The 21,950-nt window shown below is 42.7% G+C and overlaps 1 protein-coding gene across 1 annotated transcript in view; it reads left to right on the top strand.

The window, feature by feature from the left end:
- The first annotated feature begins 249 nt into the window (after nt 1-249).
- The window catches only part of LOC112246067 (four and a half LIM domains protein 3-like), a 48,435-nt gene continuing 26,734 nt past the window's right edge, over nt 250-21,950 (top strand). Inside the window, exon 1 of the mRNA XM_024414334.2 lies at nt 250-566. Within this exon, the coding sequence (XP_024270102.1) occupies nt 488-566 (79 nt within the window). The 5' untranslated portion in view covers nt 250-487. The remainder of the gene's footprint in view (nt 567-21,950) is intronic.

Here is a 21,950-nt window from a genome sequence, read left to right as displayed (position 1 = left end):
TTTTGGGAGAACTTGCATCTGTGTAAGGTGTGAATATACTTTGTTAGGGCTAATTGAGTGACTGTCAGTGACTGACATAACAATAGAAAAACTACTGAGGCACAACCCAATTTAGAAATTGCACCTTGTGTATTCTACTATTCTTACTCTCAACAGTAAATTGAGACCCCGACTTTTGGAGGGGAATTCATCGCGGGCCTACAAAAGGGGGGCTGCCAGTTTCCCCATCCCTGGCCTACATGACCAAAGCACAGCACAGTCCGAAGGTTCGAAGTCAGAGGGAGGAGATTTTTCTCCAATATCGGGGCGGGGTCTTGTGACTCACCATCAACTTCCTCATAGACAGTAGAGCCGGTGAACTGTGTCACACTTCAACATTGTACAGTTAGAGGTCTGAGTAGACTGCAGTGAAAAAGGAACGGGAAAAATTGTACAGTATAATAATCTGCCACTGGAGTAGCGACCGGCAGAAATTCACATCGTTTGAATGTCTGGTGACACAGCGCGAGAGGTGGGCTTCGATTGTCAAGTCGCAAAGGTGCATTCAACAGCAGATATAACATCGGGTAAGCGCGATCACCCATTCTACCTTGAATAGTGAATTGCAAACTTTTCGCCATCATATCTCCACTGTTCTTAGGTAGACCTACGTAAACTCTAGAGTAGGCCTACACACACGTTTCTTATTCTTTGCACATGGATATACTGATGAAAACCATTCTCTTTCTTTTTAATCATTCTATTGTGCTATTTTTGAGTCGTCCCATTCATTGCGCATTTTAGCCAGATGTCAGTAATGTAGGCATAATATGCATTTATTGAAGGAAATAAGTTTAATTTGAACTTTTCAGTTTTGAACTTTTCATTTGCAATGTGAGGCAGAAAAGAAGTTGAGCCGTGCTCCCGGATTCTGAATGAATGAATGAATGAAGGATAGATACAACAATGCATATAATGCATGTCAGGACAGGAAGAAAGGAATATCCGACAATTTAGAAATAGCCTACTTTGTAGCAGTTTTGTCCATATTATACTAATGAGACTAAGTAACCTGAGAACAACTGGAAATTGAGACTAGACTATACTTATAAACTAAACTTTCTACTGGACAATGGAACAACGGGAGTTATAAAGTAATTCCATAACAGCATGTACGCTTTTGTTGTCTCACGTCAAGCATAAGAGCCTCGGAATGGGATCTTGTGCCTAATGATATGTCAATTTCCATATGACGTTTCTACTTTCCACATTTCTAAAGCAACAAATGGTCAATAGCTCCCACCTAAACCACTCCAATTATGTCCTTATAAGTATAGTAAGGAAGGTGACCTAGCAGGCTATATCACTTCATTCGTGGATTTCTGCAAGTCTCAGTTGGTTGGAGAGATTTAATATGTCTGCATATTGTTATGTCTACTAACTCAGTATTTAACCATGTCTTCTATACAAGGGTATAGAAGTGCTGAGATAATTGGAGGTTCTCTAGACTTTGTAGTGTCCCTGAACATTCTCCAGTTGCACTGAGGGAATATGAACATTCTTGCCACTTAGCACCTTCAATAATTACACACCATGATAACTGGGACTGAAGACAGACTGAGCCATGAATGGAGAAGAGAGGGAACGATTGCAGGGAAAAAGGGACTATTCTTGTCACAGGGAGTGCTGGCATGTCCAGTGCCCACAGATGGGGCTGCATCCCAAATGGAGCCCTATTCCCCACAGTGGAGGCTGCTGAGGGGAGGACGGCTCATAATAATGGGTGGAAAGGAGCAAATGGAATGGCATCAAACACATGGAAACCATGTTTGATCCCATTCAACTGATTCTGTTCCAGCCATTACCACAAGCCCGCCCTCCCCAATTAACGTACCACCAACCTCTTCTGATTCCCTACAGAAACTGCAACACATAGGGCCCCATATGGCTCTGGTCCAATGTAGTGCACTATGTAGGGAATAGGGTGCCATTTGAGACAGAGCCATGGAATACTTACCACCCTCTGTTTTTCCCTGGCTTTCGTGCTACATGTCGTACCCCGAGGCTGTCATCAGGACTGGCATGCCTGGGGCATCCTGGCACTGATGGCGGTAGCTAGCTATCTCCTCATTGACTCGGTGGTCAGTCCCCAAGGCTGAGCAGTTCTTGGTTAGAACACTTTTGGAATCAGTATGGACTAAGCAGGAAAACCTGGGAATTTTGCAACCCTAGTCATGTTTCTGACTCATCTGTTGCCGTTTCACACGTGTTACATTGGGCGAGAAAGGGAAGATAAATCATACCCTTAAAATAGCTGTGTTACCAGGCTTACTGTGAGTTCCAGACCGACTAGCTAAGGCACCAGCGCAGTTGGTTCTCCCTTGCATGCTGCCTGCCTCCTGCTTCACCTGGGACAACTTTAGAGATCCCTGCTGTCCCAAACTTAAAAGACTACAATAGCCACAAGGCTGTTGACAACCAAAGCATCCATTACTGCAGTTGTTTAGCAGTTGATCCATTTCCTGTAGTTTGTTTCATGTAATCATTTTATTTTCAATTTCTACTTCAAGTGGCGCACCCTTTGTTAATAACATGTATTAAATAATATGAAATGTCATTTAAAAATAAGTTGACTCACCCACATAAGTATACCTGGATGCACATGTATCAACATTGAAATATGTTTTTCTTTGTTTGGCTAATGGCTAGGCTAATGTGGATTCTACCTAAAGCGCAGACATGACAGTGGCAATAGCCTGCAATTCACGTCACCCATGTAGATGGCAAACATTTGTTTAACTCTCAGTGCCCGGCCTCTTTCCCTCCAAACATTGTTAATTTAGCAGCATTGCTGCGTGAGCTAGGCGATGGGAGACCAAATACAGCGCTGCTCAATTCACTGCCCTTTCGCCGACGCAGGCGGTGACTCTTCTTCCATCGGTGGCATCATTTAGGTTGGCCCCTAGGTATACTTTTTTTGGGCTATGAACCAAGTGCGAACCGGCAGAGTTCCCACATTTGTTGTTGCGTCACCTCGCCTTAGCTGAGGAACGCACCCTTAACCTCTGACAAACTACAGTGTTCTTTGAAGGAGCCTCTCTTCTGGGTGTGTTGGTACAATATAACAGATGCTCAAGCTAATTTATAAATCGGCACCATTCCAATTTACTTTTGTGTGTATATAGTGTATGTGGACACCCCTTCAAATTAGTGGCTATTTCAGCCATACCCGTTGCTGACCGGAGTATAAAATCGAGCACACGGCCATGTAATCTTTTTGGACAATCATTGGCAGTAGAATGGCCTTACTGAAGAGCTCATTGACTTCCAACGAGTCAGTTCGTCAAATTTCTGCCCTGCTAGAGCTGCCCCGGTCAACATTAGGTGCTGTTATTGTGACGTGGAAATGTCTAGGAGCAACAATGGCTCAGCTGCGAAGTGGTAGGCCACACAAGCTCACAGAATGGGACCGCTGAGTGCTGAAGCGCGTTTGCAGCACTCACTACCAAGTTCCAAACTGCCTCTGGACGCAACGTCAGCACAAGAACTGTTAGTTGGGAGCATCATGAAATGGGTTTCCATCGCCAAGCAGCCCCACACAAGCCTAAGATCACCATGTGCAATGCCAAGCGTCTGCTAGAGTGGTGTAAAGCTTGCCGCCATTGGACTTTGTAGCTATGGAAACGTGTCCTCCGGAGTGATGAATCACGCTTCACCATCTGCCAGAAGAACACTACCTGCCGGACTGTATAGTGCCAAATGTAAAGTTTGGTAAAGGAGGAATAATGGTCTGGGGCTGTTTTTCATGGTTCGAGCTTGGTGTTCATAGTTCCAATGAGGGGAAATCTTAATGCTACAGCATACAATGACATGCTTAGACAATTCTGTGCTTCCAACTGTGTGGCAACAGTTTGGGGAAGGCCCTTTCCTGGTTCAGCATGACCATGCCTCCGTTCACAAAGCGAGGTCAATACAGAAATGGTTTGTTGAGATCGGTGTTGAAGAACTTGACTGGCCTGCAAATACAAATACTGGCCTGCACAGAGCCCTTACCTAAACCCCATCAAACACCTTTGGGATGAATTGGAACACCGACTGCGAGCCAGTCCTAATCGCCCAACATCAGTGCCCAACATCAGTGTCCAACCTCACTAACGCTCTTGTGGCTGAATGGAAGAAAGTCCCCGCCGCAATGTTCCAACATCTAGTGGAAAGCCTTCCCAGCAGAGTGGAGGCTATAATAGCATCAAAGGGGGCATCAGCTCCATATTAATGCCCATGATTTTGGAAAGAGATGTTCTACAAGCATGTGTCCACATGCACTACAATACCAAAAGTATGTCTTCTAAAAGATCTCATACATTATTTTAAATAAGAAAATAAGCTATTGATTTCATAAACAAGGATGGAAATAAGTATCTTATGCAAAAACCTTCATTTATTAGATCAAATACAACGCTTGTTTCATAAACATGGATAGAAATAATAGTAATCCTTGTCTTTGCTACATTTGATTTATAAAATTAGATTAGATGAGAATTAGATTACTTTCGACATCGATGCTCTTCATTTTTCTGTAGCATCACATTGTCACTTATGAAAGTCCAAGGTCATACCCCCAAGACATGCTAACCTCTCACATTACCAATAACAGGGGAGGTTAGCGTGTCTACGGGGCATGATCTTTGACCCTCTCTAGGGTCCTATAAAATCAGTGTTGCGGAGAACGCGGATGGAATCACAGAATCCAGACATTTAAAACGGAATTCAACAATATGAAAACATTTATTGACCATAGGAAATCAACTAAATGCATTAATATGCCAAAGATTATCATAAGACATGAACTAAATGCATCAGTGAATCATATTTTCCTGTAAGCTTTCTGAAGAGGCAACGGCACAGGAATTCCCCTGTTTGAATTTGCGCATTTGTCTACCACTTTGTGTAGCCGTTAGCGATGATGCTAATTTAAGACAACCTCTTCTGGTAGATGGAAAGGTTCTCAAAAACCTTCTCAATTAAATGTTAACTACAAAGTAGCCTATGCCTACCTGGCAGAATGTTAACATGATTGTTTGTATCAATCCAGTGGCCATTTGTTTTGTAAAATCTGCAGTCACATGATCATTACAGAAACATTGCTAACCAAATGGTCTCAGGATGGTGCACAGTTAAATTTAAAGGGTAACTACACCCAAAAAACGAAATTGTCGTAGATTTTTCCAGACCCCAAGTGGTCTCCTGATATGGTTTAAGCATTGTTGTGGACTTAACATCCAATTTTGTTGTTTTCTATCACAAAGTGTGATTTTGAGAGCAAAAAGCTGAGAAAAACAGAAACCTGGGAAATAAACATTTTTTTGGGGGTGCGACTAACTGAATCAGGCATAAGATTTGACAGATTTTTTTTTTTTTAGGGCCCTACCTATGTAACTCAAATGATGCACTACATTATTTACCATTTCATTTCTCTTGGGCACAAAATAATCTGAAAAAGAAACTGCAAATGCATCCAACAAGTTTGTAGCCACAAACATGATGCAGTCATGGCGTGCTAGGAATATGGAACCAAATACTAAACTTTTGACTACTTTATTTATAGGAATCTTTAGTAGTGATGGGAAGTTCGGCTCTTTTTACTGACTCAATCTTTTCGACTCCTTCAGTCAAAAAAACAAATCTTTCAACTCATTTTGCTCATTAGAGTCAGTAATGCCCAGAACACGCAGGACCCCTTACCAGTGAACAATGAACTGAAAACTCTAAAGAGTCATGGTTCTGCAAGCCTCTCGTTCACATGTCAGTCATCATAAGGGGCTTATTGGAGCTGTCATTTTGTCACTGAGACTTGGACATTGTTTTAAAGCACAATTTAATTTGATTGCGAGGCATTTGAAGTTGTGGCCGTAACCAAACTAGATTGTGAACAACTCTTGGCAGAATGCATTGCTTGACTGCCGTGAGTGTGATTGGCACTATATCATTTGAATTGCAGCACCCCCAACTATTCATTCTCGAGTTAGTTTGTTGAGCAAAGGCTGTGTGTACTGTATGTTTTGGTTCTTCAAATCTGTCCATAACATTCAATAATAAATGAATTGCATTAATTCTTACGCCATGCGATCAGTTATCAGTTCTATACATGTATATAATTTTTTTGTGTGTATTTTACCCACCTTTTCTCCCCTATTTTGTGATATCCAATTCCGATCTTGTCTCATCACTGCAACTCCCCAACGGGCTCAGGAGAGGCAAGCGTCGAGTCATGCGTCCTTCAAAACATGACCCGCCAAACCGCACTCCTTAACATGCGCCTGCTTCACCAATGTGTCAGAGGAGACACCATTAAACTGACCATAGAAGTCAGTCTACAGGCGCCCGGCCCACCACAAGGAGTCGCTAGAGCGCGGTGAGACAAGTAAACCCCCCGGCCAAACCCTCCCTAACCCGGATGACGCTGGGCCAATTGTGTGTCGCTCTATGGTACTCCTGTTCACGACTGGTTGTGACACAGCCTGGGATTGAACCCGGGTCTGTCGTGCCACTCGGGAGGCCCACGTGTTTTCTTCTTTATGCTGCCAGCAGCATGAAATGTTTCCCTGCGCGCATATATGACAGACAGCTGTTGGTCGAAGCACAGCTCCCGAGCCACTGAGTTGAAGGAGTGCGTATTAAGTCATTCAAATAATGAACTGTTTGCTAACTTCACATCACTAATCAATGTCAGTGTCAATCATTTGTTGTTGCATACAATATTATTTGAATAATTTATTTTATATAGTCATTATTAAACATCTTTGTCAAGGGTGTCAATAATTTCTGACCCTACATGGACAGTGGTAGTACATGGCTTTGTGCGGAACTATCGTCAACTTTAAAAAAAAATAGCTCTTCCTCTCAATTGTACACCACAACTCAACTTCCTCCTATGAAGAACTGTGTATCTGTAGTGTCCTGCTGTGCCAACCAGGCCAATCTGATGGTTTTCCAGTTACTTTTCCTCACAAGAGGGCAATAAAATCCAAAAGTAAACCTCCTTTATGTAGCGTCTGGCATGTCTTTGTCCCAGCTTATGGAGTATATCATGTATTTGTTTGCCTCTTTCCTCTTTTCTCTCTCTGGTGTTTTAAGCGATCACATTCTGTCTCTGTCTCATTCTGTCTCTGTGTTTTGCTGAAGGTTAGCAGTTCTCTGTTTTGGAGTGGTGCCGTGTTTAAACTTCAGTGGGACCATAATGACTTGTAATCAAATGTATCAGTCGCATACACCTTTTTTTGCAGATGTTATTGCGTGTGTGGTGAATTGCTGGTGGGTGGGTTTGGGGGCTGACAGTTTCTAGCCCGTAGTACAACGATGACGGACAATCCACAGTCAATTGCTTGCAGGTTGTTAGACTGGAATGTTGAATTGTAGTTTTGACACTGCACCCCTTTCGTTCCCTCTTTCTCCAACTCTGTTGTCGAGGAAGCTACTGGAACCCGTTTTCTTTTTGCGGTCTGCTTGCTGTCTATTTGCTGACTCTCAAACACTCTTAAGGGGAATCAGTATTGCAGTATGTGACATATTGGTTAAGATGGCCAGTTACTTTAAGACCGACGTAAAAGCTACCCAGACAATCTGAACACTAGTTCAGAAAATAGAACATTTATAAAGGTATTGAGCACACAAGTGAACCTGTCAAGCATTACCTCCAAAGCAGGCTTTTCTCTCTGTATCCTATATCCTCAAACCCCAACAGCCATTTCCCCCTTCTTCCTGCCTTCCTCTGGTAGTCAGACTAGCCACTAACCAGGCACCCTTCAATTGAGTATGGGGGTGTGTGGCACGCAGCTTGTGTGTGTGTGTGTGTGACCTCATGTTTCCTGCGTGAGTGGGGGTGGGTGTCCAGGTGCTGCAGTGTTATTGTGAGGGGGCACAGCTTCCTCCAGCGGCTATTTTGTTGGAAAATGTCCGAAATCCGATTCTGAGAGTTTGACCCCCTGCGGGAGGCATCGTAGTTTTTTAAATTTAATTGTTTTTTTTATTTCACCTTTATTTAACCAGGTAGGCCAGTTGAGAACAAGTTCTCATTTACAACTGCCACCTGCCCAAGATGACGCAAAGCAGTGCGACAAAAACAACACAGTTACACATGAAATAAACAAAAGTACAATCAATAACACAATAGAAAAATGTGCATACAGTGTGTGCAAATGAATTAAGGAGGTAAGGCAATAAATATGCCATAGTGGTGAAGTAATTACAATTTAGCAATTAACACTGGAGTGATAGATGTGAAGATGAGAATGTGCAGTAGAAATACTGGTGTGCAAAAGAGCAGAAAACCAGAACAAATATGGGATGAGGTAGGTAGTTGGTTGGATGGGCTCTTTACAGATGGGCTGTGTACAGCTGCAGCGATCGGTAAGCTGCTCTGACAGCTGATACTTGAAGTTAGTGAGGGAGATCTAAGTCTCCAACTTCAGTGAATTTATTTATTTTATTTTTTTTGCAATTTGTTCCAGTCATTGGCAGCAGAGAACTGGAAAGAAAGGCGGCCAAAGAGGTGTTGGCTTTGGGGATGACCAGTGAAATATACCTGCTGGAGCGCGTGCTATTGGTGGGTGTTGCTATGGTGACCAGTGAGCTAAGGCGGAGCTTTACCTAGCAAAGACTTTATAGATGACCTGAAGTATGTAGCGAGGACCAGCCAACGAGAGCATACAGGTCGCAGTGGTGGGTGGTATATGGGATTTGGTGACAAAACGTATGGCACTGTGATAGACTGCATCCAATTTGCTGAGTAGAGTGTCTGAGGCTTTTTTGAAAATGACATCGCCAAAGTCGAGGATCGGTATGATAGTCGTAAAACTGAGGGTATGTTTGGCTGTATGAGTGAAGGAGGCTTTGTTGTGAAATAGGAAGCCAATTCTAGATTTAATTTTGGATTGGAGATGCTTAATACGAGTCTGGAAGGAGAGTTTACAGTCTAGCCAGACACCTAGGTATTTATAGTGGTCCACATATTCTAAGTCAGAACTGTCCAGAGTAGTGATGTTAGTCGGGTGGGCGGGTGCGGGCAGCGATCGGTTGAAGAGCATGCATTTAGTTTTACTAGCAGTTGGCGGCCACGGAAGGAGTGTTGTATGGCATTGAAGCTCGTTTGGAGGTTTGTTAACACCGTGTCCAAAGACTGGTCAGATGTAGGTGCTCTCTGGTCTCTCTCTCTCTTCTCTCTCCTCTCTTATGTATAAAGGTTATTTAGACCATATGTTGTTCACTTCTCCCCTCACCACTTTCACTCTTTCTATCATAAATGTTTCTTTGGTCCCTCCCATGACATCAAATAATCCTTACCGTCTACCCGATCTTGCCAATGCATGTTGTGTAAGAGTTTGGCTATTCCAATAACATTTTGTGAGAGCCCTGTCCACTCTCCTAGCTGCGTTCGAAACCGCATGATGTCAGCGACAGCCCCATAGCTCTTGTGATGAAGCAGATGTTTTAGGTGCGTGATTCCTGTCGAGTCACCCCCCCCCCAAGTCATGTATCCGGCTTTGTGAGTCAGCCATGACTGGTTCCCTGGCTGCGCCCAGACCTACAGCAGGAGGATGTTGTCTACTGCAAGACTATGAGAAGTACAGCTATTGAGTAGTTGAAAGGCATGTAATCATATTTAGGCCCCTCTGCAAGAAACAATCATGTGACACACTGATTTTTTAAATGTTTTTATTTTTATCCTGTATTTTAAGCCTCATCCAAAAATAAGAATTGGACAAATGAAAGTAATTGGCTGAGGATGATGCTGGACCATCTGACATAAAGAGGACAGTTTTGATAAATAAAATAAATAAAAAAGTTCAAATCCAGGCACATCACATGATTGCGCAAAACACATGGCCCTAGTCATGACGCAAGACGGACTGTCTCGTTAACATCAACACCTCCCTCGTGATTAGTGTTATCCTGTTAGAAAAGGTTCACCGTTTTAATGGCACATCTATAGTGAGTTAACCTGCCGTCTAAGTTGAACTGTTGTGAAACAATAGTGAGGACAGTGTTCAGTCTGGTTTAGGCAGGCTGATGGTTGATTCCAGCATTTGGCATGCATTTCTATCCCCCTCGCCTAGACTTGCAACACTGTTAGAGAATGTGCCCTAGAACCCTGGCAGCCACACCACCGTGCCTTGTCAGTTGTAAACATCACTCTTATTCCCCATTTTCCCATAAATGGAGGCCATGTATAAATATTTATTTTTTTCAAGCAAACATGCCTCCAGAACCAACACGCAAGTCCCATCAAGCTGTGTAAAAAGTGCACAAGGCACACATTGCGAGTTTGAAGACAAATTGCAGCGGTTTTGAGATGACGAGTAATGTGATGTGTATTATGAATTTCATACATACGTTGGGATGTGGCTAATGATTAAATCATAGGATAGGCCTATATGGTTAACAGAGGCACTTGGGGGGGAGGAGAAATGTAGGCCAATTTATACAGCGTGGTAGGGTGTGTAATTTCGCCTTGCAACAAACCTGGGAAAGACGGTGTGAGGAGGCCTCTATGCTGCTGTTCACTCAGCAACCCTATGTCCTCCATTGAATTGTGAGTGTATATGTTTATACAGATATATTCACCCTACAGTAACTTAAACATCCCTTCCGTAGCTGTCCCCTGTAATTACTTTGGCAACTCCCAAAGCATTTATCTTCGAGGACCATGACCTACCAGAAAACTACTGTCCGACAACAATAAAAGAAATAACAATGAGGAAGAAGGAAGTTTTATCGAGGAATCCATTTGTCAATCAACCACACAAACCCAAACCTTTTTTCTGTTTGATTTCTTCCGATGATAATAATACATGGGTTTTATATAGCCTCTTTCAAGACCAAGACGCTTCTACTCTGTGAACTTAAGGGCGGGCCCAAAAAAAACACATCTGTGGGACAGACTGTCCTGAAGGATCACCCTCTCGTGATAAGCATGTAGTATCTCTTGTCATCTTTCAGTAATCCTATTCTCGCCTAGATTTACACCTCCCGTAATGTATGTGATAGAAGTCATTGTTCATCTGGAGTGTCATGGATTTAGTCTTTTCCTTTTTTTTGGCTTGCTCTCACACGCCAAGCATATGGCCTAATTGGCCTTCACTTTGAGGCATTGTGGCTTGCTATGATCCCCACCAAAGAGTGATGCTCAACAGCCCTGGAACAAGGCCCGGCGCTAATGCTAACGATACAACCAGAGAGCATTAGAGGGCCTGACATCTTTCCACGACAGCATTCTCACAAGGCTTTCGCACAACAGTGATGTCCTGGCGTAGCAATTTGCCTGCAATCCTTGTTTGTTCCAACATGCCATCAGCACCATCGACACCACCGCAGTGGCTTTGTCTTTACATGGTTCGGCTACCCACCTCGCCCCAGCACTCACTCACGCACACGCTGAGCTAAGTGCCGAGGCCGGTGTATTAGGCTTGATTGCTTCCCAACACTTAATGAGCCTAGCCTCCCACCACATCTGCAAGAAATGAAACCAAATGACTGACATCATCACAGATGTGGTGTAATCGGAGGAGAGTCTGTGTGTGTGTGTGCGCATTTCCTTGATTTGTGTGTGTTTGGATGTATGTGGACCCATTTTTGTGCAGGTATTGAACCCTGTACCATAACAAGTTGTTACTCACAGCTTTTCTGGAGGAGCTGTGGTGAAGTGTGTACGTGCGTAAACTCCTCAACCCAAGTTATGGATTGGCTCACCCTGGACGCCCCGTCTTGCATGAATGTGTTAAAAGCTGTTACTTGTACAGATTCGATATGCATTTTTCTCCTCTGTTAAATTCATATGGCTGTTTATTTGGAGCACAGCTGCGAGTGAGTGTGTTCCCCTCTTTAAGTAACACAAGCAAATCCCTGTTCCACATGATGAAACTGGTGGGCCATCAAGAATGTAACTCCTTATCGGGTATCTTCAGTAGCCGTCTCTCTCCATCTCCGTGGTTGAATAGACAGTGGAGTTCTCTACTCCGAGGAGGCAGGCTGAGACAGGCCAGACCGACCTGCCACATTCACACATTCCGATAAAGGTGTGAGCGCATGTCACTCCGTGGACCTTAAATTAAATCGAAGTGTATATGACAAGTTGCCTAAGTCCAACATAAACCTAGGGGAGTGTTTACTTGGCAGCAGCATGGGTACAGGTTGGCACTAATGTGCAAGAGTCAAAGGCAGAGTAAAGGGGGGGCTGTTCCCATCAATGCCTTGTACTTGCAGGAGCCATAAATGGGAGAACATGTCCTTGGCTTGGCTATAAAAGAACACAAGCTCTTGGTTGAGGAAGAGGAGAAGACTGAGGTGATTTACGACAGGACGGGCAATGGAGAGCCACTGCCAGGGAGCTTGAATGAAGGGATGCAGAGAGGAGATGGCGAGAGGAGTGGCCCAAGAGGAACACCATTAATGCTCGTAGGCCACTGACAGGTGTGCCTGTCACAGCATGGCTTCATCTGAGATTACTGCAAGTCCCTACTGTTTGGTTGGAGTGCAGTGCAGTGCATACTAATGTTATTGACTCTCGCTTGTAAGGGTTTGTGTTGGGCAACTAGGCCGGAGAAATTCCACTCCCTTTTTTTTTTCTGCGGATTTAAAGGTGGACTCAGTAATATGACAGATGCAGAAAAAACACATTTCCGCAACAGTCTTGCATCTCTATCTGCAGCGCCGCTCATGGCAACGTTATTTAGCGGCGACTACCTTTTAATTCAACAGAGAGCGGAAGAGAACGTAATTTTATTTGACACACTTGATTAAACTGTTTACCTTTTACTCTTAAGGTCTTTTGTCATGCGGTCGGATCTATGAGATCATTGGACTAATGTTCTCCAAAGATCTGTTTGTTTCGATAGGGCATGCAGAACCAAAGGGCGGATTAAGCCCAGGATGTTTGTGGTAATTGAATATATACACTATTTAAAAAAATTCTAGTTTCAACTAATAATAATTAGTATTTTTAACAGCCTTTTTTTAGTTTTCTGTTAAAGTGTAACCTGAATTGAACTGTTTTTGAGAAGTCTGTCAGTTCTGTCAACATAAAATGTGTTTGCTCAATTTGTCTCATGTTTGTTCAACTATTATTTTGGCATGTTAACAAAAAAAAGGCTGTGGAACCAATAATAATTATACTTAACAAAAATATGAATGCAACATGCAACAATTTCAAAGATTTTCCTGTGATTCAGTCAATTGAAATAAATTCCTTAGGCTGTAATCTATTGATTTCACATGACTGGACAGGGATGAAGCCATGGGAGCCAGGTTGACCCACTGGGGAGCAAGGCCCAGCCAATCAGAATTGTGTTTTTCCCCACAAAGGGCTTTACTACAGACATAAATATTCCACCACCCCCGCAGGTGAAGGTCCTGGGCTGGCGTGGTTACACATGGTCTGCGGTTGTGAAGCCGGTTGGACATACTGCAAAATTCTCTAAAACAACATTGGAGGCAGCTTATGGTAGAGAAGTGAACATTCAATTCTATGGCAACAGCTCTGGATGACATTCCTGCAGTCAGCATGTCAATTGCACACTCCCTCAACTTGAGATATCTGTGCCATGTTGTGTGACACAACTGTGCATTTTAGTGGCCTTTTATTGTCCTCGGCGCAAGGTGCACCTGTGTAATGGTCATGCTGTTTAATCAGCTTCTTGATATGCCACACCTGTCAGGTGGATGGATTATCTTGACAAAGGATAAAATGCTCCCTTACAGGGATGTAAATAGAGAGAAATAAGCTTTTTGTGCGTATGGCGCATTTGTGGGACATTTTATTTAAACTCATAAAACATGGGACCAACACTTTACATGTTGTTTATATTTTTGTTCTGTGTAGTTGCAGCAACTACAATTTATTTATTTTTTCTTCAGTGTAACTCATTCCAGAGCAGAGACCAGAACATCTAACACATTTACCAGCACAGATGGGACCCAGACCTTAAATGCCATAGAGGTTCTGTTGATGTTGTGTCTGCTGTTGTGCACATTTCTTTGAGGTTCCCAGGCCTGTTAGACTCCGTAATGTAATGTCCAGACTTTCTGGTTCTCTGATCAAGACTTTTATAAGTGTCCTGCTACTGTCAATCAAGACAACTTTTTTTTGTGTCTTCATTCGAGAGGGAGAGATGTCTTCACTTAAAGGGGACCGTGACATCCATAGAAACAGAATCTATTAGAGTCTAATGTTCATGATGACATCACTCCCATGCCCCTGACCGTCAAACACCAAGCTGACCCTTACTGCAGATGGAACCCTATCCCTACACATGACCACTGACTTTGACCGTGACCCTGATCTGAAAGGTTTAGAGGACCTTTGGTCAGAGTGAAATCTATAGTTTCCCAGCTGCATTCCTGTTTAGGGCTTTTACACCCAGAGAGGAATTATTCTTGAATCTGTTTCAATACTATACTTAGGTTGTGAAAAATACTAATGTTGTTATAACTCTGCATTGGTGTGGGCTGGAATATAATCGCTGCTTTGCACTGTTCAGCTCTCCTCAAAAGGTGTAGAGCCGGGGTGCTGGGTAACCAACCATGCACGTTGCCATCTCCATTCAGACTTACTTAATGGGGGTTGCCAGATTACCTCTCTATTCTCTACTGAGACTGTCCAGCTGTACATTCTCAACGCATCCACCCATTCCTCTCGAGCAAAGTCTGGCAAACATTATTAGTTGTTTGTTCTCTTCTTTTTGCCATACGTTAGCAATTCAGTTTTATTTTAAGGGGAGTAGGAGACCTAGGCATCCAGCATCAAACAGAACCACATCCAATGCAAGTGTAAAATAAATGAAATCAATGAGTAGAATGGGGGAGCGCCAGACTGCTTGGAAAGTAGTATAGCATGGGGCCAATGACACCAACACCATGACTTCGCCCCGAAAATATTTCACCCCCCCTCGGCTGCCCTCATCCCCTCGCCGGCTGAAAAAAAGAATTAAGAAAACAGTGGCACCCCATTGGTCAAAAACTGGTTGAATCAACGTTGTTTCCACATTTCAACCCCCTCAAAAAATCTAAGTGATGACGTTGAATCAACATGGAAAAGAGATTTGGATTTGCAAAAAGTCATTGACGTTGAGGGCATTTTTAATCACTTTTTTTCAACCATTTTTAAAAAAGAATAATAATCGAAATCCAATGACATTTTGTTGAATTCACAAAAGTTGACAACTCAACGCTTTCGGTCTTAAGTTTGCATATAGATAAGGCTCATTGGTCAGACCACGTCATACTTGTTCTCTGTTGGACACCGAGATCATTTATGTATGGTGTATATGTGTGCTCCTACACATTCCTGTGTTTTGTGTGTGTGTGTGTGTGTGTGTGTGCCAGCTTTTTATCCTTTACAGTGTAGCCAGATTGAATGGTGTTTACTGTAGAGTGCCGTGGGATGCCTTTTGTCACCATCTGTGGTTGACTGTGACGCTGTGCAAGCTAGCAGCCCACTAATCAGGGGTTGTGCAGTAAATTTAGTTAATTTACACCTTGTGTGACAAACATGTACTTTTAGTTGATCGATGGAGACGTTCTCAGAGCAGTGACTAAACCTGGCGCCTTTGACTAGGGAGTGTCAGTCTGTCTGCCAGGTTTCTGTCTTTTCCTGTCTCACTGCTAAAGTAATTTTCCTGTTCCTACTAGTGTTGCATGGCATACCGAAACTTCAGTACTTTTTCAATACTAGAACATGAAAAACGGTTTGGTACTTCTGTGAAATGTGTCTCACGTCGTCTACTGATTGAGAGAGGATCATGTCTCTCTTACAGCGTAGCTGATGTCCCCTTTATAGTGCAAACGCACCATGCCTGCTCCACTTACTCATTGCTAGCTCTATCCTGTACTGAGGAACCACTGCACTCACTGGGAGTCTGGGCTGCATCATCACTTATGCTGCACAGAGGTTAACACACTTAAATAATGCAACACGGCATTTAGAAATGTTAAACTGTTCATTTACTGTTCGCAAAACAATGTCCATTACAGGCTAGAACACTTTATAATGCAAGATTCCGGTAGCTTCCAGCTTTGTAGGCCAACTTTTTCTTACTAGCTTACAGCTGAAGCTAACATCAATACACTACCCTAGTACCTTGAAAAAAAAAAACATATTGTTGAAATCCAAAGCTGATTTGAATAAAGTTTTTGGTGACATTCACTTAGTCTCCCTTGCCTCACATCTCTCCCAGTCAAGATCATCTTTGCTCGAGCCTTGAACTGACTGTGGTGTGTGTGTGAATAAGTGCTAACTTTATAAAAAGATATTGCTGCTTCTATGCAAATGTTGTTGACCAGTATAATAACATGAGTCCCAAATGGAAAGGAAACTGTTTCATCTGTAGCCCCATGAAATCAGTCAAACAAAGCTCAATAACACAATGAATGCACACACTTCTATTTAATATGCATTCACCTGTATTGTGACTAGGCCTAGGTTACATCCTGATTTACCCAGTTTCAGTAAATTTACCATACAAATAAATCAATACCATTGTTACGTAGTTGGATTGGTAAAATAAAAAAATCGAATGGATTGTATAATTGATTCATTAATGCATAAATTCAAACATTTCATCAAATGTAATGACATTAAACTAAAAAAAGATCTGTCTGGATCAAGTGCAATTCTGTGACTTTGGGTAATACGTCTTGTTTTTTTGTCATGTATCGAGTATCGTGATACTAAACCTGGTATCGAAGTAAATATTCTGGTCTTATGTCAACACTACTTCCTACTCTGTTAAGCTGTTCTTATGTCCTAGTCTTGAAGTTTCCCCTATACTGTTTCCTATATAGCCTACCGTCTCCTAAAGAAGAGACATGTATAGGACCAGAGTAAAATAGGGAGTTGAGAAAGAGTGGGGAGATTGTAGTTGATATATTGAGAGAGCGAGAGAGAGATAAGACATGTCTGATTGGGACTCGACATAATTCACCTCCACTACCTGTGTTTACCGAAACACCTGTGCTTGCGTACATTGTCTCTTTATTTAACCAAAGCGCTGGGTGGACTTTGCATTTTATCACTTTGCAGTGAATTAGGCGGAGAACACGAATAGTGTTTTGCATGATAAAGAGATCCCATGTGACACAGCGAGATAAGAGCGTGACTGATTGTGGCTCTCCTCTGGTAAAGTCAAAATCGGATTTCTTAGATGGGGCTCTCCTTCAAGCACTTTTGAACACACCAACAGTCGAGCTCCCTGTCCATTCGCACCAAGGTATATCTGCAATTTCTGATAATGATTATGATGACAAAAATGTGTCTTCTGAGCATCTACTTATAACAACCTGCCACTCCCCAAATATCTTCTATGACAAGGATGCAATGACCTGCCCTTGACCTGGCTACTACTAGTTCTGACTCATTTCTTCTCAGCAGTGGAGTCAGAAGAAGGACGGGACCAGAGTGAATGAGCACTGAGAATGTGCCTGCATTGCAAAGTCCAGCCAATATTGCACAATATAGACCCAGAATAAAGAGTTTCATCTCTGAGTCCATGCTCTACCATCTTTCATGCACAACTGAACGTGGCCCAGGTTCTCAGGTTGGAGAAGGGCAGAGAGATGGAGGGGTGAGGGGGAGAGGTGCAGAGGGGAACGGGATGGAGTCCTTGGCATGGCAGCTTGATTTATGGACACCTTTTTGAAGTGAGCTCATTCCAGCCGCATGCTCAGCCTGCGTTTTGAATATCAGAGCCGGTGGGGGGGGGTTTATGTATGTGTGTGAGCCAGGGCGTTCTCCCTGCGGTACGAAGAGGGAAAAAATTGACCCGCGGGTCGCTGACCCCCACTGGCTGCACTGTTGGCTTCTCCAACAGACACGTGACATTCTCTTCTCTCGGGTCCTATGTGAAGGTCAAAGAAAATGAGAGAAGGGAGGGGTGAGTGAAGAGGTGGTTATTTTTTGATGGGTCTGCTGGGGATTGTACAATTGGTTCAGGAGAGGCGTGTTTCGGCACAAGCCAGCCGTCATTCCTCTTTCTTCCCTCATGCCGGACTCTGGAAAGATGTTTAGTAACTGTGTGGTTGTGTAAGTTTTTTTTAATTTATTTTTTATTTTTTGTGTGTCATTATTGGCCTAATGCAGATTTTTTTTTTATGGCCGGCGTGTATAGAAGTTGACACTTTTCCCTGTTATGTCAGCTTCAGTGAAATCACTGTTGGAATGAGCAGCTTTTATTGGTCTCTTATACCAGTGAGGAGAGTAATTTGGCAGGATTATGCCTATTAAACCCTAGTGCTTCTTATCCCAGTCTGGTCCGCTCTCTGTCTGGATTGATTATCCACTCAGTGTGCTTTGATGACTATGACCAGGATCTGCCCACTTTGTTTTTAGAGCTCATTTCCTAAATATATCAAGTTGTTTGATCTTATCGGGTTCATTTATGAGTGGAACAGTCGGAATTGTGAATATGAGCATTAATGACACTCAATGGGAAGTCGCCACAAATAGACTTTTGTTTTCATCCCAAATGGCACCCTGTTCCCTATATAGTGCCCTATGTTTGGCCAGAGCTGTATGTGCCCTTGTCAAAAATAGTGCACTATAGGGAATAGGTTGCCATTTGAGACTCCGCTTTAAACAAACAAACTGCTGGTTGCTCACCGCTTCTGGTCTTCCTGCACTAGTCACCCATTTGTCCCCTGATTTTTATTTTATTTAAAAAAAAAAAAGTTTTGTCTTTGAACAATCTCTTCCTATTTAGCTTTTCAGCGTAAAGAAAGAGTGTGTGTGTATGCAAACTTTTACATGTGCTGTATATGTTTGTAGATGAGCGCAGTGGCCTGCTGTTTCTTTGTCTACTTGCTTGTCTCTGTGTCAGGCGTGTTTATACAGTACGTGTCTGTTTTTTTCTTTGTGACCGTGTGGGTACTGTGTCTGTGTTGGGATCTGTGAGAGCTCTGGGATATACCTCTGTTCTGGGGACAGGAAGGAGCAACTGGCCCCTGCATTGTCTTTGACCCCACGCTAGTCATAGGGGTCACCCTCCAGCAGGAAAGGAACCTACTTCTGGCCTCTCCTACAAATACCAGAATGAAAGAAATGGTCATTACGTTTTTATGAGTGGAAACTTCAAATTTGATAGGTATCAGACAGGCCAACTGGTGGAATGGGACTCTCGAAATAGAAATGCCTGTCGCTCCACCACCATTATCACACCTAGTTATTAGGTCTATTATTCTATTTTTGTACAGTACATCTTTAGTACGATGCTTTTAATATGCTTCTGTTATACGGTCCCTTACTGTACAGACATGGATTGACCTGATCCTCAGGTTCTGGAGACTTTTGGCCAACTTTCCAAGAGTTGCATCAGTTTTATATACAAGTTTTTATTTTTTTTATTTAGGGCACCTTAGATCCATAATGTGTTTTTTTTTTTATCGGGGTAAAGGGAATGAAGTCAGCCCACGAGTCATGTACAGTATCCGATGAAAGTGAAATAGTTAATCGAGCATATGTGTACTCATTCAGTGCCTAATTGATAATTGATAGTGTAAGAGTCAACATATTTCGCATTGCCACGGTATCACCTCCAGAACGCCCTTGGTGAACTCTGGGAGGACTAGAAGCAAGGGAAGACTTCACTGCCAAGTGTTTTATGGTGCCGGGGAATGAGGGCACTGTTTACACATTTCCAAGGAGACCATACTCTGTAGGGGGGGGGAAAGTACCTCTGCATATTACTGGAAATTACTTTTAATGGTGATTTCATCCCAGTCATTTCCCATTTGGCACGTTCCCTCAGCATTTTCTGGACATACGTAATGTTCCCCCCTCAAATAAACCCATCTTTTCAAGGTTGTGGAGCGAGTGAGTGAAAGGGCTGGTTTTTGGTGACCGCAATTTATTCTTGTGAGTTGCAGAGAACATAGCTAGGGTAGATGTCAGCTTTGATACTCATTACAAGTGTACATAACTAGGAACGTTGTGCAACACTTCTAATAGGACATGTCTCAGATGCCTACACCTGCAAGCCACAAAGCCTCCAGATAGTCCCTGTATAGGTTTGAAATAGAGAGAGCGAGCAATGGGGAAAGAGAGCATTGACCAAAAATCTGTCATCTTAACCCAAGGATCAGGTGCCACCATAGCAATCATGAGTGGCCATGTGTGTGAGAGGAATAATTGCTTGCAGTTGTGGCGAGCAGCAATTGCATGTGGCCATCAAAGGGTGCTCAAATTGCTGACTGTGCGGGCTCGGAAACTCTACACCAGCTCCTTGATGCCCTCGCTAACTGTGCTGAGTCGGCAGAGTCAGGCGACCACCTGGGAATGGCCAGTTTACAGGAGCCATTTTGGCTCTGTGGCGCGTGGTCTAGCCTTGGTTTTTGGTCCGTGTGGGTTGGAAATAGCCATGGACCTATAAAAGGCGGCGAGGATGTATGGCATGAAAGGGATGATGTCAAATCAACTTGCTGACGTATTCATGAACATTGTGCTTTCTCTGTTAAATGGGCTGTGTAGCATTTGACTAGCCAACTTTGTGTCAAAGGTTCAAGGGAACTACACAGATGACCATTTGGTAAGCAAATAGAGAATGTGAAGTGTCTTTCAGGTCAGATCCCTAGAAACCAGGAAGGATGGAATTTGCATTGCCCGTTACAGACGATAAGAGGCAGTGTGTATCTTTCACCATGGTCTCTGCATGACGGACCGGACTCTGAGAAATGCCTTAGGACACGAGTAACTTGATATACAGTACAATCTCAGCCTTGAGACCAGTCCTACTACAGCAGGGGTCTCCAACATTTTCTAGCTACTTTTAAATTATGAAATATGTTGCAAACTACTCATGAATTCTTTCCTCGCTAAATATGCACTATTTAGTATTTTCACATTTTATTTTTCCTGGTTTGGGATTTTTTCTTCAGTTTCTCACTCTCAAAATTGCAAGTATCCATAGAGAACAATGACATTGGATGTTCTAAGTCCATGTCAATGCTTAAAACCTCTCTAGGGTATGTGGGCGTCCCACCTGGCCAACATCCAGTGAGATTGCAGAGCACCAAATTCAAATACAGAAATTATAAAAATTCAGAAAACAAAACATATTTTACATGGGTTTAAAGATTAACTTCTTGTGGATCCAACCACGGTGTCAGACTTAAAAAATGCTTGATGGCAAAAGCATACCTTAAGATTATTTGAGAACATAGCCCAGTTGACAAATTATTACAAACAGTAACCAGCCAAACAGAAGCATTACAAAACTAAAATTAATCCCTTACCTTTTGATGATCTTCATATGGTGGCACTCAGAAGACATTAATTTACTCAATAAATGTTCCTTTTGTTCGATAAAGTCTCTATATCCAAAAACCTCTGTTTTTGTTCGTTTTCTTCAGTAATCCACAGGCTCAAAACAGGCAGACAAAATCCTAATTGTATCCGTAAAGTTCATAGAAACATGTCAAACGATGTTTATATTCAATCCCCAGGTTGTTTTTAGCCTAAATGATCTATAATATTTCAACCAGACAATAATGTTGTCAATATAAAAGGTAAACAAGAAATACACTCTCTCGGGAGTGCGCATGAAAAAAGCTCTGTGACACGTCAGGGTCCACTCATTCAGACTGGTCTTACTCCCTCATTTATAAGAATACAAGCCTGAAACAATTTCTAAAGACTGACATCTAGTGGAAGGCATAGGAACTGCAAATTGAGTCCTAAGTCAATGGAGACTGTAATGGCATTGAATAGAAAACTACAACAAAAAATACTTCCTGAATGGGTTTTTCTTGGGTTTTCACCTGCCAAATCAGTTCTGTTATACTCGGACACTATTTTAACAGTTTTGGAAACTTTAGTGTTTTCTATCCAAATCTACCAGTTATATGCATATCATATCTTCTGGGCCCGAGTAGCAGGCCGTTTAATTTGGGCATGCTTTTCATCCAAAATTCCGAATGCTGCCCCCTACCCT

This window comes from Oncorhynchus tshawytscha, linkage group LG23, assembly GCF_018296145.1.
Source record: "Oncorhynchus tshawytscha isolate Ot180627B linkage group LG23, Otsh_v2.0, whole genome shotgun sequence".
In the NCBI taxonomy this organism is placed as follows: Eukaryota; Metazoa; Chordata; class Actinopteri; order Salmoniformes; family Salmonidae; genus Oncorhynchus; species Oncorhynchus tshawytscha.
Note: the sequence above shows the minus strand (reverse complement) of the source record. Positions and strands in the feature narration are given on the sequence as shown.